At 47.1% G+C, this 26447-nt stretch overlaps 2 protein-coding genes across 8 annotated transcripts; both read right to left on the bottom strand.

Annotated features, from left to right (window-relative positions):
* Nucleotides 1–3: 3 nt before the first annotated feature.
* Nucleotides 4–13706, bottom strand: mgst1.1 (microsomal glutathione S-transferase 1.1). 4 transcript variants are annotated; one of them, XM_036945343.2, is made up of 4 exons: nucleotides 8400–8717; nucleotides 7622–7768; nucleotides 1343–1437; nucleotides 4–326 (listed from the first exon to the last, which is right to left on the bottom strand). In XM_036945343.2, the coding sequence occupies exons 2-4, from the start codon at nucleotides 7745–7747 to the stop codon at nucleotides 80–82; spliced, it is 468 nt and encodes a 155-aa protein (XP_036801238.1). In that variant the 5' UTR covers nucleotides 7748–7768; nucleotides 8400–8717; the 3' UTR covers nucleotides 4–79. The 4 variants fall into 4 exon arrangements, with proteins under 4 accessions (XP_036801238.1, XP_090057502.1, XP_090057500.1 ...); XM_090201376.1 differs by lacking the exon at nucleotides 8400–8717 and adding an exon at nucleotides 8185–8379; XM_090201374.1 differs by lacking the exon at nucleotides 8400–8717 and adding an exon at nucleotides 8193–8376.
* Nucleotides 8679–15334, bottom strand: LOC118938851 (microsomal glutathione S-transferase 1-like). 4 transcript variants are annotated; one of them, XR_016486931.1, is made up of 5 exons: nucleotides 15163–15334; nucleotides 13477–13623; nucleotides 13022–13116; nucleotides 9423–10083; nucleotides 8679–9387 (listed from the first exon to the last, which is right to left on the bottom strand). XR_016486931.1 is itself a non-coding variant. In XM_090201378.1 (4 exons), exons 2-4 carry the CDS (start codon nucleotides 13600–13602, stop codon nucleotides 9840–9842), a joined length of 465 nt encoding a protein of 154 aa, XP_090057504.1. In that variant the 5' UTR covers nucleotides 13603–13623; nucleotides 15048–15317; the 3' UTR covers nucleotides 8679–9839. The 4 variants fall into 4 exon arrangements, 2 of the variants coding, with proteins under 2 accessions (XP_090057504.1, XP_090057505.1); XR_016486930.1 differs by having other exon boundaries at nucleotides 15048–15317; XM_090201378.1 differs by having other exon boundaries at nucleotides 8679–10083; nucleotides 15048–15317.
* Nucleotides 15335–26447: the final 11113 nt, after the last annotated feature.

The raw sequence follows: 26447 nt of genomic DNA, 5'->3' as shown, positions 1-26447 counted from the left end.
GTGGTGTGTGTGTGTGTGTGTGTGTGTGTGTGTGTGTGTGTGTGTGTGTGTGTGTGTGTGTGTGTGTCCCCTCAGGCCTCTACAGATAAAGCGCAGTAATCAGAACCCTAGAGGCCATAGAGCTGGTGGTGACCAGTCCGATGAGGAAGGCCACAGCTCTGCTGGGTTGGGGCAGGGGGAGGACGTAGGCCACCGTGTGGAAGAGCCTGGAACCAACAAACACCCGGAAGTGGAGCAGAGCAGTGGAGAGGTCGGGCCCCGTCAGGGTATACAGCAGACCAATCACTACGAACGGGATGATGTTCTCCAGGTCGTTCTGGTGGCATCTGGGGAATGAGAGAGAGATAGTTCAGATTATCTGGGGAATGAGAGAGAGAGAGTTCAGATCATCTGGGGAATGAGAGAGAGAGAGAGAGAGAGTTCAGATTATCTGGGGAATGAGAGAGAGAGAGAGAGTTCAGATTATCTGGGGAATGAGAGAGAGAGTTCAGATCATCTGGGGAATGAGAGAGAGAGAGTTCAGATTATCTGGGGAATGAGAGAGAGAGAGTTCAGATTATCTGGGGAATGAGAGAGAGAGAGTTCAGATTATCTAGGGAATGAGAGAGAGAGAGTTCAGATCATCTGGGGAATGATAGAGAGAGAGTTCAGATTATCTGGGGAATGAGAGAGAGAGAGTTCAGATCATCTGGGGAATGAGAGAGAGAGAGAGAGAGAGTTCAGATTCTCTGGAATGAGAGAGAGAGAGATAGTTCAGATTATCTGGGGAATGAGAGAGAGAGAGTTCAGATCATCTGGGGAATGAGAGAGAGAGAGAGAGAGAGTTCAGATTCTCTGGAATGAGAGAGAGAGAGAGAGTTCAGATTATCTAGGGAATGAGAGAGAGAGAGTTCAGATCATCTGGGGAATGATAGAGAGAGAGTTCAGATTATCTGGGGAATGAGAGAGAGAGAGTTCAGATTATCTAGGGAATGAGAGAGACAGAGTTCAGATTATCTGGGGAATGAGAGAGAGAGAGTTCAGATTATCTAGGGAATGAGAGAGAGAGAGAGTTCAGATTATCTAGGGAATGAGAGAGAGAGAGAGTTCAGATCATCTGGGGAATGAGAGAGAGAGAGAGTTCAGATCATCTGGGGAATGAGAGAGAGAGAGTTCAGATCATCTGGCGAATGAGAGAGACAGAGTTCAGATCAGTATATCAAAATATTTGGAAAACTAAAATGTCTAAATTAATTCTATTAAAAACAGGATTTCTACCTATCTCTTTCCAGTCATGGTTACAGCAGCTGTACGTCAGCGTGAACCAGAAAGATATGCTTCAATTATATTTCTACGGGGATACCTTCGTACTCTCTCCACATCAGGATCCACCCTGACCAGCTTCTTCTTGTCCTCTGTAGAGGAGGCCAGACTGGTGTCCTCCTGGTTAGCAAATGCCTGGAGGGAGGTGGAAGCAAGGAGGGACATGTTTTATCTCGTTCAATTTCCACCTCGGCTCTGTTAAGCCAGGGAGGGTCAAGGTTCATTCATTACGTATCCTGTATTTAACTAGGCAAGTCAGCAAAGAACAAATTCGTATTTACAATGACGGCCTACCCCGGGCCAAACCCGGACGACGCTGGGCCAATTGAGCGCCGCCTTATGGGACTCCCAATCACGGCCGGTTGTGATACAGCCTGGATTTATTATTTTTTATTTAACCTTTTATTTAACTAGGCAAGTCATTTAAGAACAAATTCGTATTTACAATGACGGTCATGTAACGGTTGGAAGAAGGTGGAAGAAGGTGGAAGAAGGTGAAGAGGACCAAGGTGCAGCGTGGCACGTGTTCATGGTAGATTGAATAAAGAAACTGAACACCAGAACAACAACAAAAACAACAAGTCGGAAACAACCGGAACAGTTCTGTCTGGTGCAGACACTCAAAGACAGAAAACAACCACCCACAACTAACAGTGGGAAAACAGGCTGCCTAAGTATGGTTCTCAATCAGAGACAACGATTGACAGCTGCCTCAGATTGGGAACCATACCAGGCCAAACACATAGAAATACAAAACCTAGACTACAAAACATAGAATGCCCACCCCAACTCACGCCCCGACCACCCCAACTCACGCCCTGACCACCCCAACTCACGCCCTGACCACCCCAACTCACGCCCTGACCACCCCAACTCACGCCCTGACCACCCCAACTCACGCCCTGACCACCCCAACTCACGCCCTGACCAAACTAAAACAGAGACATAAAAAAGGAAGTAAGGTCAGGATGTGACAGGTCAAACCCGGACGACGCTGGGGCCGATTGTACGCCGCCCCAAATGGGGCTCCTGATCAGGACCAGATGTGATGGGGCCTGATGTGATGCAGCTGGATGTGATGGGGCCTGATGTACGCCGCCCCAAATGGGGCTCCTGATCAGGGCCGGATGTGATGGGGCCTGATGTACGCCGCCCCAAATGGGGCTCCTGATCAGGGCCGGATGTGATGCGGCCTGATGTACGCCGCCCCAAATGGGGCTCCTGATCAGGGCCGGATGTGATGGGGCCTGATGTGATGCAGCTGGATGTGATGGGGCCTGATGTACGCCGCCCCAAATGGGGCTCCTGATCAGGACCAGATGTGATGGGGCCTGATGTGATGCAGCTGGATGTGATGGGGCCTGATGTACGCCGCCCCAAATGGGGCTCCTGATCAGGGCCGGATGTGATGCGGCCTGATGTACGCCGCCCCAAATGGGGCTCCTGATCAGGGCCGGATGTGATGGGGCCTGATGTGATGCAGCTGGATGTGATGGGGCCTGATGTACGCCGCCCCAAATGGGGCTCCTGATCAGGACCAGATGTGATGGGGCCTGATGTGATGCAGCTGGATGTGATGGGGCCTGATGTACGCCGCCCCAAATGGGGCTCCTGATCAGGGCCGGATGTGATGGGGCCTGATGTACGCCGCCCCAAATGGGGCTCCTGATCAGGGCCGGATGTGATGGGGCCTGATGTGATGCAGCTGGATGTGATGGGGCCTGATGTACGCCGCCCCAAATGGGGCTCCTGATCAGGACCAGATGTGATGGGGCCTGATGTGATGCAGCTGGATGTGATGGGGCCTGATGCGATGCGGCCTGATGTGATGGGGCCTGATGTGATGGGGCCTGATGTGATGCAGCCTGATGTGATGGGGCCGGATGTGATGCAGCTGGATGTGATGCAGCTGGATGTGATGGGGCCTGATGTGATGGGGCCTGATGTGATGCGGCCTGATGTGATGGGGCCTGATGTGATGGGGCCTGATGTGATGGGGCCTGATGTGATGGGGCCTGATGTGATGGGGCCTGATGTGATGCGGCCTGATGTGATGCGGCCTGATGTGATGGGGCCGGATGTGATGCGGCCTGATGTGATGCAGCCTGGTGTGATGCAGCCTGGTGTGATGCAGCCTGGTGTGATGCAGCCTGATGTGATGCAGCCGGATGTGATGCGGCCTGATGTGATGCGTCCGGATGTGATGCGGCCTGATGTGATGTGGCCTGATGTGATGTGGCCTGATGTGATGCGGCCTGATGTGATGCAGCCCGATGTGATGCAGCAGGATGTGATGCAGCAGGATGTGATGCAGCCTGATGTGATGCAGCAGGATGTGATGCAGCCTGATGTGATGCAGCCTGATGTGATGCAGCAGGATATGATGCAGCCTGATGTGATGCAGCCTGATGTGATGCAGCCTGATGTGATGCAGCCTGATGTGATGCAGCCGGATGTGATGCGGCCTGATGTGATGCGTCCGGATGTGATGCGGCCTGATGTGATGTGGCCTGATGTGATGTGGCCTGATGTGATGCGGCCTGATGTGATGCAGCCCGATGTGATGCAGCAGGATGTGATGCAGCAGGATGTGATGCAGCCGGATGTGGTGATGCAGCCGTATGTGATGCAGCCTGATGTGATGCAGCCTGATGTGATGCAGCCTGATGTGATGCAGTCTGATGTGATGCAGCCTGATGTGATGCAGCCTGATGTGATGCAGCCTAATGTGATGCAGCCGGATGTGATGCAGCCGGATAAGATGCAGCCTGATGTGATGCAGCCTGATGTGATGCAGCCGGATGTGATGCAGCCTGATGTGATGTAATGCGGACAGATGTGATGCAGCCTGATGTGATGCTGCCTGATGTGATGCAGCCGGATAGGATGCTACCTGATGTGATGCAGCCTGATGTGATGCAGCAGGATGTGATGCAGCAGGATGTGATGCAGCAGGATGTGATGCAGCCTGATGTGATGCAGCAGGATGTGATGCAGCCTGATGTGATGCAGCCTAATGTGATGCAGCAGGATGTGATGCAGCCTGATGTGATGCAGCCTGATGTGATGCGGCCTGATGTGATGCGGCCTGATGTGATGCAGCCTGATGTGATGCGGCCTGATGTGATACAGCCTGATGTGATGCATCCGGATGTGATGCAGCCTGATGTGATGTAATGCGGACAGATGTGATGCAGCCTGATGTGATGCTGCCTGATGTGATGCAGCCGGATAGGATGCTGCCTGATGTGATGCAGCCTGATGTGATGCAGCCTGATGTGATGCAGCCTAATGTGATGCAGCCTAATGTGATGCAGCCTAATGTGATGCAGCCTAATGTGATGCAGCCTAATGTGATGCAGCCTGATGTGATGCAGCCTGATGTGATGCAGCCTGATGTGATGCAGCCTAATGTGATGCAGCCTAATGTGATGCAGCCTAATGTGATGCAGCCTGATGTGATGCAGCCTGATGTGATGCAGCCTAATGTGATGCAGCCTAATGTGATGCAGCCTAATGTGATGCAGCCTGATGTGATGCAGCCTGATGTGATGCAGCCTGATGTGATGCAGCCTGATGTGATGCAGCCTAATGTGATGCAGCCTGATGTGATGCAGCCTGATGTGATGCAGCCTGATGTGATGCAGCCTGATGTGATGCAGCCTAATGTGATGCAGCCTAATGTGATGCAGCCTAATGTGATGCAGCCGGATGTGATGCGGCCTGATGTGATGCAGCCTAATGTGATGCAGCCTAATGTGATGCAGCCTAATGTGATGCGGCCAGGATTCAACACACTTCTTACCTCTGTTCTATTCGATTCATGAAATCGCATTTAAATTCACTTGGAATTGTGTTTTTATTTTGAATTATATTATCATTTTCAAAGTGTTTTGTTAGTAGCCCTTTCCTGCAGTCATTGACCTAAATCACCCTCTTCAGCCTCATGGGAGGAATGTTATTCATATTTTTCATAATTTCATAATTCATGAAGATTTTTTAAACAGACAAAAATCGTCTGTTTATTTATATTTCAGTCTTCTGTGATGTACCTTAAGTGTAATATTGGGAAACAGACTCAAAATGCAATACATGCCCACTATATATCTGACATGGTACAAGGTGTCTTCTATTCTACCCTGTCTTTCTAAAGGTCTTTGAAAGCCAAGTTAACAAAACAGATTACCGACCATTTCGAATCCCACCGTACCTTCTCCGTTATGCAATCTGGTTTCAGAGCTGGTCATGGGTGCACCTCAGCCACGCTCAAGGTCCTAAATCATCATCATAACCTCCAGCGATAAGAGACATTACTGTGCAGCCGTATTCATCGACCTGGCCAAGGCTTTCGACTCTGTCAATCACCACATTCTTATTGGCAGACTCGACAGCCTTGGTTTCTCAAATGATTGCCTCGCCTGGTTTACCAACTACTTCTCTGATAGAGTTCAGTGTGTCAAATCGGAGGGCCTGTTGTCCGGACCTCTGGCAGTCTCTATGGGTGTGCCACAGGGTTCAATTCTCGGGCCGACTCTCTTCTCTGTATACATCAATGATCAGACGACACCATTCTGTATACCTCTGGCCCCTCCTTGGACACTGTGTTAACTAACCTCCAGATGAGCTTCAATGCCATACAACTCTCCTTCCGTGGTCTCCAACTGCTCTTAAATGCAAGTAAAACTAAATGCATGCTCTTCAACCGATCGCTGCCTGCACCTGCCCGCCCGTCCAACATCACTACTCTGGACGGTTCGGACTTAGAATATGTGGACAACTACAAATACCTAGGTGTCTGGTTAGACTGTAAACTCTCCTTCCAGACTCACATTAAGCATCTCCAATCCAAAATTAAATCTAGAATCAGCTTCCTATATCGCAACAAAGCATCCTTCACTCATGCTGCCAAACATTCCCCCATAAAACTGACCCCCCTACCGATCCTCTACTTCAGCGATGTCATTTACAAAATGGCCTCCAAAACCCTACTCAATAAATTGGATGCAGTCTATCACAGTGCCATCCGTTTTGTCACCAAAGCCCCATATACTACCCACCACTGCGACCTGTATGCTCTCATTGGTTGGCCCTCGCTTCATACTCGTCGCCAAACCTACTGGCTACAGGTCATCTATAAGTCTCTGCTAGGTAAATCCCCGACTTATCTCAGCTCACTGGTCACCATAGCAGCAACCACTCGTAGCACGCGCTCCAGCAGGTATATCTCTCTGGTCACCCCCAAAGCCCTTTGGTCATCTTTCCTTCCAGTTCTCTGCTGCCAATGACTGGAACGAACTGCAAAAATCTCTGAAGCTGGAGACTCATATCTCCCTCACTAGCTTTAAGCACCAGCTGTCAGAGCAGTTCACAGATCACTGCACCTGTACATAGCCCATCTTTAAACAGCCCATCTATCTACCTCATCCCCATACTGTATTTATTTATTTATCTTGCTCCTTTGCACCCCAGTATCTCTACTTGCACATTCATCTTCTGCACATCTACCATTTTGGTGTTGAATTGCTATATTGTAATTACTTTAATACCATGGTCTATTCATTGCCTTAACTCCCTTATCTCACCTCATTTGCACTCACTGTATATGGACTTTTTGTTTTCTTTTGTTCTACTGTATTATTGACTGTATGTTTTGTTTACTCCATGTGTAACTCTGTGTTGTTGTATGTGTTGAACTGCTTTGCTTTATCTTGGCCAGGTCGTTAGTTGTAAATGAGAACTTGTTCTCAACTAGTCTACCTGGTTAAATAAAGGTGTTCTCAACTAGCCTACCCGGTTAAATAAAGGTGTTCTCAACTAGCCTACCTGGTTAAATAAAGGTGTTCTCAACTAGCCTACCCGGTTAAATAAAGGTGTTCTCAACTAGCCTACCCGGTTAAATAAAGGTGTTCTCAACTGGCCTACCTGGTTAAATAAAGGTGTTCTCAACTAGCCTACCTGGTTGAATAAAGGTGTTCTCAACTGGCCTACCCGGTTAAATAAAGGTGTTCTCAACTGGCCTACCTGGTTAAATAAAGGTGTTCTCAACTAGCCTACCTGGTTGAATAAAGGTGTTCTCAACTGGCCTACCTGGTTAAATAAAGGTGTTCTCAACTAGCCTACCAGGTTAAATAAAGGTGAAATAAACATACATTTAAAAAACACGTGTGTGTGTGGTAAAAACACGTGTGTGTGTGTATAAGTATACTTATATTACAAAGTAGATTTGTTTAAGACTACCAATAATCACTCTGCGAGACCCTGATTTAGCCCACTGCAGTCAAATGAAGGGAAAACAAGCTCAAACTCTAGGTTTGTGTACCTTTCTCGTGATGCGGAAGTATCCAGTCATAGGAGACATCAGCATCATCTTGAGGACGACGATAGTGGCGTAGGTAGAGAAGGCCAGGAACACCTCGCTGTCTATCATATGAGTTAGCTCTGCCATGGCTGTTCGGTTCGAGTCTCGCTGGAAAACAGAGCAGAACAACATAAACTTAGCGATCACACGGTTTAGGTTTGATTGAACTTCAAGTGGATTTGAAAAGGGGGTTTTACATTTCAATTTAAAAATAAATTTTTAAAAAATCATTAAATCAAATTAAAAAAAATACGTAATTGATCATTGATCTAATGGTAATAACACATTAATAAACCTAATGCATGTAGATATTTAATGGGGTGCTATTGAATAATCTTGGAGAGGAGTGTTCAATGGCAAAACCCCAAACTTTGTTTCTAGTCGTTGTAACGTGTTTACTGTTTCTAGGGTAGTTTACACACAGATACAATTTACCCCCAAAAGAAAGGTTGTACTTTCCTCGTGCATACTATGATGAATTAAATGCATGCATTGTATTGTGACACAATGTCTCCCATACACACGTTATAACCTGTGCAGCGCTGGGTACGTGCAGCCACAGCGTTTGCGCATTTACATAGTCTACACACATTACGCAAAATAGCCTCCTTTAAAAAAAAAAAAAAATAACGATACAAATTGTACCGGTTACATTTTAATTGATCTACACACACGCTACAATAATATCCGCTGACGGCGTTCGCGTAGTTTATTTTGAGCAGAGCGAATAGTTTCATACCTTTTCAAGAAACTTCGTCTTTGGTTTTGACTCGGAGCCAGGGAAAAGTACCAGCCTGTTAGACTGCGCCGATGAGGGCGGTTTGTTCAGGCAGTTTCAGAAGAAAAAAAAAGGGGGCGAATATTTGGACTTCCGCCAGATCTGCGGTTCTACCAAAAAAATGCGTCCACTTCCTCCGATGGCTTTTTTTATGCTACCATTTCATTGTCCGATGAACACATTTTCATCTACAACATCTATGTATATTCGTTCTACAAACAAACACCACGAGACATGTCGTTCTAGAGATCGTTTGTTTATTTACAGGTGGAAAGCATTAAAAAAGGGACAATCCCTGATTGGCTTAGAAAATGGAACGAACAAAGCAAACCAATCAGTAGCATTACAGATACGTGGCCTAGTAAACATATCATATCATATGTAGATCTAAAACCATATACAGAATTTAAAAAGATACAGAATTAGATCAAGTATAAGGTCATATTCATTAGCCAATTAGCAAAATATCTCTGGTATTTGTAGCCTACTTCAAAGGCCCTATTTCAATTAAATCCCCCCCCCCCCATTTTTAATTCAACTTTAATTCCCAAAACCCGAATTCAATAATTTATAAACATTAGATTATCACATCAGATGCAAAAAAATGTCTAAGATATAAAATAGGTGTTTGCAGTCAGTCAGACAACCAGACAGACCGGGTCATGTGTGTATGTTTTATTTATTTTTAATGTATTGCTCGGTATGACTGCACTATTGGACCTAGCAACACTATCATTTTACAGCACATGCGATAACATCTGCAAATCTGTGTACGCGACCAATAAACTGGTGATTTGATGTGGGTAAAAATAGCCAGATACATGCGGTATCGGATACTGAACTACACTTGATTTTAGTTCAGGGCTCCATTCAATCCGTATCGCCTAAAGTCAGCGCTCTAGCGCACTTGAAATGTTAAATGGAGTTTCCGAATGTATGCAGCGTTTACCTTGAATGGAGTTTCCGAATGTATGCAGCGTTTACCTTGAATGGAGTTTCCGCGAGAACGTTGCCGTTTAATGTCTACTGCGCGCTAGCACTGACCTTCCGTGAAATAGATTGAATCGAGCCCTACGTTTAGTTTAATTATTTTTTGCTGATATTAATATTTTTTTTTTTTTGCACAGATCAAATTCAGTGGTGAGTTAAAAACAAAACGTGCAGAGAATCTATAGTTAGTCTGCCTGATACAACAGAACCAATAGAATCGTCCCAGAAGTGCAAACTCCAAGTACAATCAAGCACTCTCAAACGTATTTAACATTATGTAGCCTATTTGACCCAGGTCTAATAAATGTGTGAGTGTCTCCTCAGAGGTAGAGTGTCCCGAGGACTATTTTAGGCCATCTGAAAACTTTGAATCAATCAATCTGATTAATTATTAATTGATTGATCGCCTCTTCAGACATGCGTTGTGCTTAGCACTCTGTATGCCATGGAGAAGGTAGCGCCCATGCCAACCATCCAAGCTAGACCTCTGCTGGGTTGGGGCAGGGGGAGGACGTAGGCCACCGTGTGGAAGAGCCTGGAACCAACAAACACCCGGAAGTGGAGCAGAGCAGTGGAGAGGTCGGGCCCCGTCAGGGTATACAGCAGACCAATCACTACGAACGGAATGATGTTCTCCAGGTCGTTCTGGTGGCATCTGGGGAATGAGAGAGAGAGAGTGCAGATTATCTGGGGAATGAGAGAGAGAGCGTTCAGATCATCTGGGGAATGAGAGAGAGAGAGGTTATAATATGTTGTCTCCTATTACCCTGGAAGAGGTGGTCTCCACTGACATATCCTTTAAACAATGTAAACTACTCACAATCTCTATTTGATACAAAATTGAAAAACAATGTAACTGGGAATCAAAATGGCCCATGCTCCAGTATTTCACAATGATGCCTTCCCACCAAATGGCCCACATGTGGAATCCGTACCCATGGCGATATCATGGACAGTAACGGTTGGAGAACATTCCAGGATTTGAAAGATTGGATACTTCCGCTTCACGAGAAAGGTACACAAACCTAGAGTTTGGAACAGAAAACAACCGTAAACTTGTTTTTCTTTAATTGTACTGCAGTGGGCTGAATCAGGGTCACACAGACCCAGGTAAAACTCTATGTTTTTTCTTCTATATTTACAACTTAAGTTCAGCTATGCTGGCCTACGGCGTACCTACCGAATGCAATGATGGGATTTATAAATACATGATCTGGGCTCCGTCGATAAAGGACTGATCTCTTTTGTACAACTTTTGGAAAGCTCTTTTTTTAGAACATTTTATCTTCAGTTAAGAACAAATTCTTATTTTCAATGACGTCCTAGGAACAGTGGGTTAAACTGCCTGTTCAGGGACAGAACGACCTTGTCAGTTTGGGGATTTGAACTTGCAACCTTCTGGTTACTAGTCCAATGCTCTAACCACTAGGCTACCCTGCCGCCCCATGTTCAAACCTAGCCAGTAAAGACTCCATAGATCTAACTGAATCTTGAACAAACCTTTTTTTTAATCTGAAACAGAATATGGAAGACATATTGACCTTGGCATCCCGTAATCCGAACCGTCAATTTATACATTTTAAAAATATATCCCAGACTGTATTTAACACCCGTTAACACATGTTTTATGATGAAATAGGCCCCAACTCCCACATGTTCACTGTGTCCCCTTAAACCAGGTGGACCAGTTCCTTCATATGATGTGGGAGGACCCTTGAAGTTAAACGCTTCCAGGGAAAAGTTACAAAATACATTTAGAAGAGCATGAATTTAAATATTGATGCTTATTTATAAAAACCCTCTTAGGCCTCACTCCCCCCCCCCCCCCCCCCGATCTGAGATACTGAACAGTTTTTTATCTCAATCTCTTCATTCAAAGACTCCATCATGGACACTCTCACTGACAGTTGTGGCTGCTTTGTGTGATGTATTGTTGTCTCTACCTTCTTGCCCTTTGTGCTGTTATCTGTGCCCAATAATGTTTGTACCATGTTTTGTGCTGCTACCATGTTGTATTGCTACCATGTTGTTGTCATGTTGTGCTGCTACCATGTTGTTGTCATGCTGTGTTGCTACCATGTTGTTGTCATGTTGTGTTGCTACCATGTTGTTGTCATGTTGTTCTGCTACCATGTTGTTGTCATGTTGTGTTGCTACCATGTTGTTGTCATGTTGTGCTGCTACCATGTTGTTGTCATGTTGTGTTGCTACCATGTTGTTGTCATGTTGTGCTGCTACCATGTTGTTGTCATGTTGTGCTACTACCATGTGGTTGTCATGTTGTGCTGCTACCATGTTGTTGTCATGTTGTGTTGCTACCATGTTGTTGTCATGTTGTGCTGCTACCATGTTGTTGTCATGTTGTGTTGCTACCATGTTGTTGTCATGTTGTGCTGCTACCATGTTGTTGTCATGTTGTGTTGCTACCATGTTGTTGTCATGTTGTGCTGCTACCATGTTGTTGTCATGTTGTGCTGCTACCATGTGGTTGTCATGTTGTGCTGCTACCATGTTGTTGTCATGTTGTGCTAAAACGTATTTATAAGTCTAGGGGGCCTCTATAAATCTAGTGGGGGGTCTATAAGTCTAGGGGGCCTCTATAAATCTAGTGGGGGGTCTATAAGTCTAGGGGGGCTCTATCAATCTAGTGGGGGGTCTATAAGTCTAGGGGGGCTCTATAAATCTAGGGGGGGGTCTATAAGTCTAGGGGGGCTCTATAAATCTAGGGGGGGGTCTATAAGTCTAGGGGGCCTCTATAAATCTAGTGGGGGGTCTATAAGTCTAGGGGGGCTCTATAAATCTAGGGGGGGGGGGTCTATAAGTCTAGGGGGGCCTCTATAAATCTAGGGGGGCTCTATAAGTCTAGGGGGCTCTATAAATCTAGGGGGGGGGGTCTATAAGTCTAGGGGGGCCTCTATAAATCTAGGGGGGCTCTATAAGTCTAGGGAGGCCTCTATAAATGTAGTGGGGGCTCTATAAGTCTAGGGGGGCTTCTGTAAATCTAGGGGGGGCTCTATAAGTCTAGGGGGGCTCTATAAATCTAGGGGGGGGTCTATACGTCTAGTGGGGCCTCTATAAGTCTAGGGGGGGAATCTATCAGTCTGGGGGGGGGGGCTCTATAAGTCTAGTGGGGCCTCTATAAGTCTAGTGGGGCCTCTATAAGTCTAGGGGGGCCTCTATAAATCTAGGGGGGGGGGCTCTATAAGTCTAGGGGGGCTCTATAAATCTAGGGGGGGGATCTATAAGTCTAGTGGGGCCTCTATAAGTCTAGGGGGGAATCTATCAGTCTAGGGGGGGCTCTATGTCTAGTGGGGCCTATATAAGTCTAGGGGGGCCTCTATAAGTCTAGGGGGGGCTCTATAAGTCTAGTGGGGTCTCTATAAGTCTAGGGGGGCTCTATAAGTCTAGTGGGGCTCTATAAATCTAGGGGGAGGGGGGATCTATAAGTCTAGTGGGGCCTCTATAAGTCTAGGGGGGCCTCTATAAATCTAGGGGGGCTCTATAAGTCTAGTGGGGCCTCTATAAGTCTAGTGGGGTCTCTATCAGTCTAGGGGGGGCTCTATAAGGGTGGGCCTCTATAAGGGTAGGCCTACCTTCTCACACGTTCCACATCCGGGTCAACTCTCAGCATCCTCTTCTTGTCCTCTGGAGTCTTAGCCATCCCTGTGTCTTCCATGTTGGCAAAACACTGTGGAGGCAGAGACAAGTTTACACCATAGAGTTCACTTACAGGCTATATAACACTGTGGAGGCAGAGACAAGTTTACACCATAGAGTTAACTTACAGGCTATAAAACACTGTGGAGGCAGAGACAAGTTTACACCATAGAGTTCACTTACAGGCTATAAAACACTGTGGAGGCAGAGACAAGTTTACACCATAGAGTTAATTTACAGGCTATATAACACTGTGGAGGCAGAGACAAGTTTACACCATAGAGTTCACTTACAGGCTATATAACACTGTGGAGGCAGAGACAAGTTTACACCATAGAGTTCATTTACAGGCTATAAAACACTGTGGAGGCAGATGACCACATTCCCATACCTTTCTCGTGAAGCGGAAGTATGCAGTCATGGGAGACATCAGCATCATCTTGAGGACGACGACAGTGGCGTAGGTAGAGAAGGCCAGGAACACCTCGCTGTCTATCATATGAGTTAGCTCTGCCATGGCTGTTCGGTTCGAGTCTCGCTGGAAAACAGAGCAGAACAACATAAACTTAAACTCTAGGTTTGTGTACCTTTCTCGTGAAGCGGAAGTATCCAGTCATAGGAGACATGGGGCGGCAGCGTAGCCTAGTGGTTAGAGCGTTGGACTAGTAACCGGAAGGTTGCGAGTTCAAACCCCCGAGCTGACAAGGTACAAATCTGTCGTTCTGCCCCTGAACAGGCAGTTAACCCACTGTTCCCAGGCCGTCATTGAAAATAAGAATTTGTCTGGTTGGATGGTGTTGAGAGATAGATGGGAGGGGTTGAATGGAGCTGAAGGATGGGACTGGATGGTGTTGAGAGATAGATGGGAGGGGTTGAATGGAGCTGAAGGATGGGACTGGATGGTGTTTAGAGATAGATGGGAGGGGTTGAATGGAGCTGAAGGTTGGGACTAATAACAACAAATGTAAAACATACTGTGTCTGTAAAATGTATCTAGGTTTAGAACTTTTGTGAAATAGCACAGTTACAAATATACATGGCAGATAGAAATCAAACTGGATCTGAAATAGAGGAAGGCCTAAAAACAGGCTTAAAAACAGTCAAAATAGAACTATTCTACAATAGATTGTGCCCGTAAATGTATATAGTTAAAGCCTACGTGTTGTTGTTCGCTAGTTTACTCCAATCAGGGGAGGGGTGGTAGGGTTTACTCCAATCAGGGGAGGGGTGGTAGGGTTTACTCCAATCAGGGGAGGGGTGGTAGGGTTTACTCCAATCAGGGGAGGGGTGGTAGGGTTTACTCCAATCAGGGGAGGGGTGGTAGGGTTTACTCCAATCAGGGGAGGGGTGGTAGGGTTTGGGGGAAATAATAAAAGAAAATACATTTTAAAAAGATGTGTGTTTGTATATATATATATACATATTTACCATATAAATATACCAGGGATTGGAAGTGATGCAGACAATTACATTATCTATTTGCAATATTAAAGCTGATCTACCCTCTAAAAATATATATATCTAAGTTTTAAAAAAGCAAAACAGTCTATTGTTAAATCCTTTAAAATCCATGCAATGCACTATCAATATGCACCGCACCGCATCAATATGCACCGCACCGCGTCTATATGCACCGCACCGCATCAATATGCACCGCACCGCATCAATATGCACCGCACCGCTATGCAGGTTTTGCCTGTCAGTGTCAACAGAAACATTGTAATTAAAATGTTTTAAAAAAAACAATCTGTTTGAATGATAAACTACTGCAAGTTCCCGTATGTTACTGTGTTCAGTTTCACGGCTCTTATCACTATCATAGCAGCCTCAGCAGTTGGTTTTATCGTTCAAATGTAACCGGCACATATGGCGTCAGATAAGTAGCCTAACATGAAGGCAAAGTTCAACAAAATAATGTCGCGAGGAGTTAGGGATTAAACAAAAACACGTTGTTTTACTCACGTTACGCTTAACGTCTGTTACTGGCGCGCAACTCGTCCTGCCCCGGCTGTAGATTAAACACGCAGAAAAAAACCCCCGTGGATGAACTTTAATGAGTGCGTAAAGATATTCCTACCAGTCTGGATTGTAAATCCTTCTTTCTGTAAATCAAGGAGTATATTTCACAGACCAGAGATCGTTTGACACTGCAAAAGAAGTCGTTGTTGAATTTATGGGACACTTGGACCGAGGCCACATGTGGTGTTGCGAAATTAAGGACAGGTTGAACAGACACACATTCCACTACCAACGGTAAACATTGTTATTGTTAGGCAGAAATTTGTATGGTATATACATACCCTTACGGAAAAAATATTGTAGACAGAGTGCAGTACAACTGCAGTACACTATAGTATAACTGTAGTTATAGTGCAGTACAACTGTAGTACACTGTAGTATAACTGTAGTACACAGTAGTATAACTGTAGTACACGGTAGTATAACTGTAGTACACGGTAGTATAACTGTAGTACACTGTAGTATAACTGTAGTACACTGTAGTATAACTGTAGTTATAGTGCAGTATAACTGTAGTATAACTGTAGTACACTGTAGTATAACTGTAGTACACTGTAGTATAACTGTAGTACACGGTAACTGTAGTACACGGTAGTATAACTGTACTACACTGTAGTATAACTGTAGTTAGTTAGAGTGCAGTATAACTGTAGTTAGTTAGAGTGCAGTATAACTGTAGTTAGTTAGAGTGCAGTATAATTGCAATATACTGCAAATACTGCATCCAAAAGAACACGTTTTTGTTACTGCAGTAATTGTCCAGTATAACTGCAGGTTGGGGGCAGTATAACTGCAGGTTGGGGGCAGTATAACTGCAGGTTGGGGGCAGTATAACTGCAGGTTGGGGGCAGTATAACTGCAGGTCGGGGGCAGTATAACTGCAGGTTGGGGGCAGTATAACTGCAGGTTGGGGGCAGTATAACTGCAGGTTGGGGGCAGTATAACTGCAGGTCGGGGGCAGTATAACTGCAGGTTGGGGGCAGTATAACTGCAGGTTGGGGGCAGTATAACTGCAGGTTGGGGGCAGTATAACTGCAGGTCGGGGGCAGTATAACTGCAGGTTGGGGGCAGTATAACTGCAGGTCGGGGGCAGTATAACTGCAGGTTGGGGGCAGTATAACTGCAGGTTGGGGGCAGTATAACTGCAGGTTGGGGGCAGTATAACTGCAGGTTGGGGGCAGTATAACTGCAGGTCGGGGGCAGTATAACTGCAGTTCGGGGGCAGTATAACTGCAGGTTGGGGGCAGTATAACTGCAGGTTGGGGGCAGTATAACTGCAGGTTGGGGGCAGTATAACTGCAGGTCGGGGGCAGTATAACTGCAGGTTGGGGGCAGTATAACTGCAGGTTGGGGGCAGTATAACTGCAGTTTGGGGGCAGTATAACTGCAGGTTGGGGGCAGTATAACTGCAGGTCGGGGGCAGTATAACTGCAGTTCGGGGGCAGTATAACTGCAGGTTGGGGGCAGTATAACTGCAGGTTGGGGGCAGTATAACTGCAGGTTGGGGGCAGTATAACTGCAGGTCGGGGGCAGTATAACTGCAGTTCGGGGGCAGTATAACTGCAGGTTGGGGGCAGTATAACTGCAGGTTGGGGGCAGTATAACTGCAGGTCGGGGGCAGTATAACTGCAGTTTGGGGGCAGTATAACTGCAGGTTGGGGGCAGTATAACTGCAGGTTGGGGGCAGTATAACTGCAGGTTGGGGGCAGTATAACTGCAGTAATTGTCCAGTATAACTGCAGTTTGGAGGCAGTATAACTGCAGGTTGGGGGCAGTATAACTGCAGTTCGGGGGCAGTATAACTGCAGGTTGGGGGCAGTATAACTGCAGGTTGGGGGCAGTATAACTGCAGGTTGGGGGCAGTATAACTGCAGGTCGGGGGCAGTATAACTGCAGTTCGGGGGCAGTATAACTGCAGGTTGGGGGCAGTATAACTGCAGGTTGGGGGCAGTATAACTGCAGGTCGGGGGCAGTATAACTGCAGGTTGGGGGCAGTATAACTGCAGGTCGGGGGCAGTATAACTGCAGTTCGGGGGCAGTATAACTGCAGGTTGGGGGCAGTATAACTGCAGGTTGGGGGCAGTATAACTGCAGGTTGGGGGCAGTATAACTGCAGGTCGGGGGCAGTATAACTGCAGTTCGGGGGCAGTATAACTGCAGGTTGGGGGCAGTATAACTGCAGGTTGGGGGCAGTATAACTGCAGGTCGGGGGCAGTATAACTGCAGTTTGGGGGCAGTATAACTGCAGGTTGGGGGCAGTATAACTGCAGGTTGGGGGCAGTATAACTGCAGGTTGGGGGCAGTATAACTGCAGTAATTGTCCAGTATAACTGCAGTTTGGAGGCAGTATAACTGCAGGTTGGGGGCAGTATAACTGCAGTTCGGGGGCAGTATAACTGCAGGTTGGGGGCAGTATAACTGCAGGTTGGGGGCAGTATAACTGCAGGTTGGGGGCAGTATAACTGCAGTTTGGAGGCAGTATAACTGCAGGTTGGGGGCAGTATAACTGCAGTAATTGTCCAGTATAACTGCAGTTTGGAGGCAGTATAACTGCAGGTTGGGGGCAGTATAACTGCAGTTCGGGGGCAGTATAACTGCAGTTTGGGGGCATTATAACTGCAGGTTGGGGGCAGTATAACTGCAGGTTGGGGGCAGTATAACTGCAGTTTGGAGGCAGTATAACTGCAGGTTGGGGGCAGTATAACTGCAGGTTGGGGGCAGTATAACTGCAGTTTGGAGGCAGTATAACTGCAGGTTGGGGGCAGTATAACTGCAGTAATTGTCCAGTATAACTGCAGTTTGGAGGCAGTATAACTGCAGGTTGGGGGCAGTATAACTGCAGTTCGGGGGCAGTATAACTGCAGTTTGGGGGCAGTATAACTGCAGGTTGGGGGCAGTATAACTGCAGTTTGGGGGCAGTATAACTGCAGTTTGGGGGCAGTATAACTGCAGGTTGGGGGCAGTATAACTGCAGGTTGGGGGCAGTATAACTGCAGGTCGGGGGCAGTATAACTGCAGGTTGGGGGCAGTATAACTGCAGGTCGGGGGCAGTATAACTGCAGTTTGGGGGCAGTATAACTGCAGTTCGGGGGCAGTATAACTGCAGTAATTGTCCAGTATAACTGCAGTTTGGAGGCAGTATAACTGCAGGTTGGGGGCAGTATAACTGCAGTTCGGGGGCAGTATAACTGCAGTTTGGGGGCAGTATAACTGCAGGTTGGGGGCAGTATAACTGCAGGTTGGGGGCAGTATAACTGCAGTTTGGAGGCAGTATAACTGCAGGTTGGGGGCAGTATAACTGCAGGTTGGGGGCAGTATAACTGCAGTTTGGAGGCAGTATAACTGCAGGTTGGGGGCAGTATAACTGCAGTAATTGTCCAGTATAACTGCAGTTTGGAGGCAGTATAACTGCAGGTTGGGGGCAGTATAACTGCAGTTCGGGGGCAGTATAACTGCAGGTTGGGGGCAGTATAACTGCAGGTTGGGGGCAGTATAACTGCAGTTTGGGGGCAGTATAACTGCAGTTTGGGGGCAGTATAACTGCAGGTTGGGGGCAGTATAACTGCAGGTTGGGGGCAGTATAACTGCAGGTCGGGGGCAGTATAACTGCAGGTTGGGGGCAGTATAACTGCAGGTCGGGGGCAGTATAACTGCAGTTTGGGGGCAGTATAACTGCAGTTCGGGGGCAGTATAACTGCAGTAATTGTCCAGTATAACTGCAGTTTGGGGGCAGTATAACTGCAGTTTGGGGGCAGTATAACTGCAGTTTGGGGGCAGTATAACTGCAGTTTGGGGGCAGTATAACTGCAGGTTGGGGGCAGTATAACTGCAGGTTGGGGGCAGTATAACTGCAGGTTGGGGGCAGTATAACTGCAGGTCGGGGGCAGTATAACTGCAGGTTGGGGGCAGTATAACTGCAGGTTGGGGGCAGTATAACTGCAGGTTGGGGGCAGTATAACTGCAGGTCGGGGGCAGTATAACTGCAGGTCGGGGGCAGTATAACTGCAGGTTGGGGGCAGTATAACTGCAGGTTGGGGGCAGTATAACTGCAGTTCGGGGGCAGTATAACTGCAGTTCGGGGGCAGTATAACTGCAGTTCGGGGGCAGTATAACTGCAGGTCGGGGGCAGTATAAGTGCAGGTCGGGGGCAGTATAACTGCAGGTTGGGGACAGTATAACTGCAGGTCGGGGGCAGTATAACTGCAGTTCGGGGGCAGTATAACTGCAGTTCGGGGGCAGTATAACTGCAGTTCGGGGGCAGTATAACTGCAGGTTGGGGGCAGTATAACTGCAGGTTGGGGGCAGTATAACTGCAGTTAGGGGGCAGTATAACTGCAGTTCGGGGGCAGTATAACTGCAGGTTGGGGGCAGTATAACTGCAGTTCGGGGGCAGTATAACTGCAGTTCGGGGGCAGTATAACTGCAGGTTGGGGGCAGTATAACTGCAGTTCGGGGGCAGTATAACTGCAGTTCGGGGGCAGTATAACTGCAGGTTGGGGGCAGTATAACTGCAGGTCGGGGGCAGTATAACTGCAGTTCGGGGGCAGTATAACTGCAGGTTGGGGGCAGTATAACTGCAGGTCGGGGGCAGTATAACTGCAGTTTGGGGGCAGTATAACTGCAGGTCGGGGGCAGTATAACTGCAGGTTGGGGGCAGTATAACTGCAGTAATTGTACAGTGTGAGTGCAGTTCGGGGGCAGTATAACTGCAGTTTGGGGGCAGTATAACTGCAGTTTGGGGGCAGTATAACTGCAGGTCGGGGGCAGTATAACTGCAGGTCGGGGGCAGTATAACTGCAGGTCGGGGGCAGTATAACTGCAGGTTGGGGGCAGTATAACTGCAGGTCGGGGGCAGTATAACTGCAGGTTGGGGGCAGTATAACTGCAGTTCGGGGGCAGTATAACTGCAGGTCGGGGGCAGTATAACTGCAGTTCGGGGGCAGTATAACTGCAGGTCGTGGGCAGTATAACTGCAGTTCGGGGGCAGTATAACTGCAGTTCGGGGGCAGTATAACTGCAGTTCGGGGGCAGTATAACTGCAGTTCGGGGGCAGTATAACTGCAGGTCGGGGGCAGTATAACTGCAGGTCGGGGGCAGTATAACTGCAGGTTGGGGACAGTATAACTGCAGGTCGGGGGCAGTATAACTGCAGTTCGGGGGCAGTATAACTGCAGTTCGGGGGCAGTATAACTGCAGTTCGGGGGCAGTATAACTGCAGGTTGGGGGCAGTATAACTGCAGGTTGGGGGCAGTATAACTGCAGTTAGGGGGCAGTATAACTGCAGTTCGGGGGCAGTATAACTGCAGGTCGGGGGCAGTATAACTGCAGTTCGGGGGCAGTATAACTGCAGGTTGGGGGCAGTATAACTGCAGGTTGGGGGCAGTATAACTGCAGTTCGGGGGCAGTATAACTGCAGGTTGGGGGCAGTATAACTGCAGTTCGGGGGCAGTATAACTGCAGTTCGGGGGCAGTATAACTGCAGGTTGGGGGCAGTATAACTGCAGGTCGGGGGCAGTATAACTGCAGTTCGGGGGCAGTATAACTGCAGGTTGGGGGCAGTATAACTGCAGGTCGGGGGCAGTATAACTGCAGTTCGGGGGCAGTATAACTGCAGGTCGGGGGCAGTATAACTGCAGGTTGGGGGCAGTATAACTGCAGGTTGGGGGCAGTATAACTGCAGGTTGGGGGCAGTATAACTGCAGTTCGGGGGCAGTATAACTGCAGGTTGAGGGCAGTATAACTGCAGTTCGGGGGCAGTATAACTGCAGGTCGGGGGCAGTATAACTGCAGGTTGGGGGCAGTATAACTGCAGGTCGGGGGCAGTATAACTGCAGGTTGGGGGCAGTGTAACTGCAGGTTGGGGGTTAGTATAACTGCAGGTTGGGGGCAGTATAACTGCAGGTTGGGGGCAGTATAACTGCAGGCCGGGGGCAGTATAACTGCAGGTTGGGGGCAGTATAAAGGCAGTTCGGGGGCAGTATAACTGCAGGTTGGGGGCAGTATAACTGCAGGTTGGGGGCAGTATAACTGCAGTTCGGGGTCAGTATAACTGCAGTTCGGGGGCAGTACAGTTATTCTGTAATTACTGAGTCCAAAGTACCACAGTTGACTGCAGTTTTGATTGTGTGTGTCTGTCTGCATGGCTCTCTCTCTCTCTGTATGTGTGTGTGTGTGTGTGTGTGTGTGTGTGTGTCTGCATGCCTCTGTATGTCTGCATGCCTGTGTGTGTGTGTGTGTTTGTCTGCCTGCATGCCTCTGTCTGTGTGTGTCTGTGTGTGCGTGTGTCTGTGTCTGTGTGTGTGCGTGTTTGTGTGTGTGTGTGTGTTTGTCTGCCTGCATGCCTCTGTGTCTGTGTGTGTGTGTACCCTATCACCTGCAAGTAGACCAAAGGTGTTATCTATCTTCACTCCCTGACCCCTTATTGAAGACAGACAGGTTCCAAAGAGCACCCAGTCAGTTTACGCTGACTCACCGTGACCGTTTCCATGAAAACAAGCCAGAGCAAAGCTGATCTGAGCTGCGCTGGTATGTCTGATCTCATCTCCAAGACCTCTCAATTCCAGTTCTGCTCGGCTAGCTTCGGGTTCAGCGTCCGGGGTTTTGGTTGTGCCGTGATTCCAGAAGCCTAATGAACAGCTATTAATAGCTTGATGATTCATTAAGACGTAAATTATGTAAACTGGACGTGTAACGGACCACGTTTGACAAATAGATGATAAAGACGTTATTTAAACCAGATATACGATTTGAAGTTTTCAGGACTTTGAGACGTGGAACGTCGTCAACTACTTTAATTGTTTCAGAGACTACATTTCCTGTGTGTGTGTGGGTGTGTGTGTGTGTGTGTGTGTGTGTGTCTGCATGCCTGTGTTTGTGTGTGTGTGTCTGCATGCCTGTGTTTGTGTGTGTGTCTGCATACCTGTGTGTGTGTGTGTGTGTGTGTGTGTGTGTGTGTGTGTGTGTGTGTGTGTGTGTGTGTGTGTCTGCATGCCTGTGTTTGTGTGTGTGTGCCTGCATGCCTGTGTTTGTGTGTGTGTGTCTGCATACCTGTGTGTGTGTGCGTGTGTGTGTGTGTGTGTGTCTGCATGCCTGTGTTTGTGTGTGTGTGTCTGCATGCCTGTGTGTGTGTGTCTGCATGCCTGTGTTTGTGTGTGTGTCTGCATACCTGTGTGTGTGTGTGTGTGTCTGCATGCCTGTGTTTGTGTGTGTGTCTGCATACCTGTGTGTGTGTGTGTGTGTGTCTGCATGCCTGTGTGTGTGTGTGTGTGTCTGCATGCCTGTGTTTGTGTGTGTGTGTGTGTGTGTGTGTGTAATGAAGTAGGGCCACACAGCTGCTCATTATGCTAACAGCTCCAGGGCTGTGTCTCCACCAATCACACTGGATCCTACAGCACCGACTGCACCCTTAAAAAAAACACAGAAGAAGAAGAGACCTATTAGTGCTCCCTATGTTGAACTGTTGTATATAGGGAGTTGTTTACAGGTGTTGAGTTGTTGATGCAACCAAACCAGGTGTGTTCTCTGTGATGAGTTGATGATGCAACCAAACCAGGTGTGTTCTCTGTGATGAGTTGATGATGCAACCAAACCAGGTGTGTTCTCTGTGATGAGTTGTTGATGCAACCAAACCAGGTGTGTTCTCTGTGATGAGTTGATGATGCAACCAAACCAGGTGTGTTCTCTGTGATGAGTTGATGATGCAACCAAACCAGGTGTGTTCTCTGTGATGAGTTGATGATGCAACCAAACCAGGTGTGTTCTCTGTGATGAGTTGATGATGCAACCAAACCAGGTGTGTTCTCTGTGATAAGTTGATGATGCAACCAAACCAGGTGTGTTGATGCAACCAAACCAGGTGTGTTGATGCAACCAAACCAGGTGTGTTGATGCAACCAAACCAGGTGTGTTGATGCAACCAAACCAGGTGTGTTGATGCAACCAAACCAGGTGTGTTCTCTGTGATGAGTTGATGATGCAACCAAACCAGGTGTGTTCTCTGTGATGAGTTGATGATGCAACCAAACCAGGTGTGTTCTCTGTGATGAGTTGATGAAGCAACCAAACCAGGTGTGTTGATGCAACCAAACCAGGTGTGTTGATGCAACCAAACCAGGTGTGTTCTCTGTGATGAGTTGATGAAGCAACCAAACCAGGTGTGTTGATGCAACCAAACCAGGTGTGTTGATGCAACCAAACCAGGTGTGTTGATGCAACCAAACCAGGTGTGTTCTCTGTGATGAGTTGATGATGCTACCAAACCAGGTGTGTTCTCTGTGATGAGTTGATGAAGCAACCAAACCAGGTGTGTTGATGCAACCAAACCAGGTGTGTTGATGCAACCAAACCAGGTGTGTTGATGCAACCAAACCAGGTGTGTTCTCTGTGATGAGTTGATGATGCTACCAAACCAGGTGTGTTCTCTGTGATGAGTTGATGAAGCAACCAAACCAGGTGTGTTGATGCAACCAAACCAGGTGTGTTGATGCAACCAAACCAGGTGTGTTGATGCAACCAAACCAGGTGTGTTCTCTGTGATGAGTTGATGATGCAACCAAACCAGGTGTGTTCTCTATGATGATTTATTGAGTTCAGAGCTAAAAAATAGAAATAAAAATGTCCATGTCCTAAATACCCGTTGTTTTCATCCTAAATAGTACGCTGTTTTAATAGTATGCAAAGTCTCAGAAATCTAGTATACTTTAAAAAGTGTGATGTCATACCGCTTTCTCAGTTTGACAACAGCTGATCAGTTAGATATGGGGACGGGCTACTGAAATCAATGGGATAACAGGAAACGACACAATGCTTTCTCAGTTTGACAACAGCTGATCAGTTAGATATGGGGACGGGCTACTGAAATCAATGGGATAACAGGAAACGACACAATGCTTTCTCAGTTTGACAACAGCTGATCAGTTAGACATGGGGACGGGCTACTGAAATCAATGGGATAACAGGAAACGACACAATGCTTTCTCAGTTTGACAACAGCTGATCAGTTAGACATGGGGACGGGCTACTGAAATCAATGGGATAACAGGAAACGACACAATGCTTTCTCAGTTTGACAACAGCTGATCAGTTAGATATGGGGACGGGCTACTGAAATCAATGGGATAACAGGAAACGACACAATGCTTTCTCAGGTTGACAACAGCTGATCAGTTAGATATGGGGACGGGCTACTGAAATCAATGGGATAACAGGAAACGACACAATGCTTTCTCAGGTTGACAACAGCTGATCAGTTAGATATGGGGACGGGCTACTGAAATCAATGGGATAACAGGAAACGACACAATGCTTTCTCAGGTTGACAACAGCTGATCATTTAGATATGGGGACGGGCTACTGAAATCAATGGGATAACAGGAAACGACACAATGCTTTCTCAGTTTGACAACAGCTGATCAGTTAGATATGGGGACGGGCTACTGAAATCAATGGGATAACAGGAAACGACACAATGCTTTCTCAGTTTGACAACAGCTGATCAGTTAGATATGGGGACGGGCTACTGAAATCAATGGGATAACAGGAAACGACACAATGCTTTCTCAGTTTGACAACAGCTGATCAGTTAGATATGGGGACGGGCTACTGAAATCAATGGGATAACAGGAAACGACACAATGCTTTCTCAGTTTGACAACAGCTGATCAGTTAGATATGGGGACGGGCTACTGAAATCAATGGGATAACAGGAAACGACACAATGCTTTCTCAGTTTGACAACAGCTGATCAGTTAGATATGGGGACGGGCTACTGAAATCAATGGGATAACAGGAAACGACACAATGCTTTCTCAGTTTGACAACAGCTGATCAGTTAGACATGGGGACGGGCTACTGAAATCAATGGGATAACAGGAAACGACACAATGCTTTCTCAGGTTGACAACAGCTGATCATTTAGATATGGGGACGGGCTACTGAAATCAATGGGATAACAGGAAACGACACAATGCTTTCTCAGGTTGACAACAGCTGATCATTTAGATATGGGGACGGGCTACTGAAATCAATGGGATAACAGGAAACGACACAATGCTTTCTCAGTTTGACAACAGCTGATCAGTTAGATATGGGGACGGGCTACTGAAATCAATGGGATAACAGGAAACGACACAATGCTTTCTCAGTTTGACAACAGCTGATCAGTTAGACATGGGGACGGGCTACTGAAATCAATGGGATAACAGGAAACGACACAATGCTTTCTCAGTTTGACAACAGCTGATCAGTTAGACATGGGGACGGGCTACTGAAATCAATGGGATAACAGGAAACGACACAATGCTTTCCCAGTTTGACAACAGCTGATCAGTTAGATATGGGGACGGGCTACTGAAATCAATGGGATAACAGGAAACGACACAATGCTTTCTCAGTTTGACAACAGCTGATCAGTTAGACATGGGGACGGGCTACTGAAATCAATGGGATAACAGGAAACGACACAATGCTTTCTCAGTTTGACAACAGCTGATCAGTTAGACATGGGGACGGGCTACTGAAATCAATGGGATAACAGGAAACGACACAATGCTTTCTCAGTTTGACAACAGCTGATCAGTTAGACATGGGGACGGGCTACTGAAATCAATGGGATAACAGGAAACGACACAATGCTTTCTCAGTTTGACAACAGCTGATCAGTTAGACATGGGGACGGGCTACTGAAATCAATGGGATAACAGGAAACGACACAATGCTTTCTCAGTTTGACAACAGCTGATCAGTTAGATATGGGGACGGGCTACTGAAATCAATGGGATAACAGGAAACGACACAATGCTTTCTCAGTTTGACAACAGCTGATCAGTTAGACATGGGGACGGGCTACTGAAATCAATGGGATAACAGGAAACGACACAATGCTTTCTCAGTTTGACAACAGCTGATCAGTTAGATATGGGGACGGGCTACTGAAATCAATGGGATAACAGGAAACGACACAATGCTTTCTCAGTTTGACAACAGCTGATCAGTTAGACATGGGGACGGGCTACTGAAATCAATGGGATAACAGGAAACGACACAATGCTTTCTCAGTTTGACAACAGCTGATCAGTTAGATATGGGGACGGGCTACTGAAATCAATGGGATAACAGGAAACGACACAATGCTTTCTCAGTTTGACAACAGCTGATCAGTTAGACATGGGGACGGGCTACTGAAATCAATGGGATAACAGGAAACGACACAATGCTTTCTCAGTTTGACAACAGCTGATCAGTTAGATATGGGGACGGGCTACTGAAATCAATGGGATAACAGGAAACGACACAATGCTTTCTCAGTTTGACAACAGCTGATCAGTTAGATATGGGGACGGGCTA

The sequence above is a fragment of the Oncorhynchus mykiss genome, chromosome 15 (genome assembly GCF_057628025.1).
Source record: "Oncorhynchus mykiss isolate SJ-2025 chromosome 15, ASM5762802v1, whole genome shotgun sequence".
NCBI classification, from domain to species: domain Eukaryota; kingdom Metazoa; phylum Chordata; class Actinopteri; order Salmoniformes; family Salmonidae; genus Oncorhynchus; species Oncorhynchus mykiss.
Note: the sequence above shows the minus strand (reverse complement) of the source record. Positions and strands in the feature narration are given on the sequence as shown.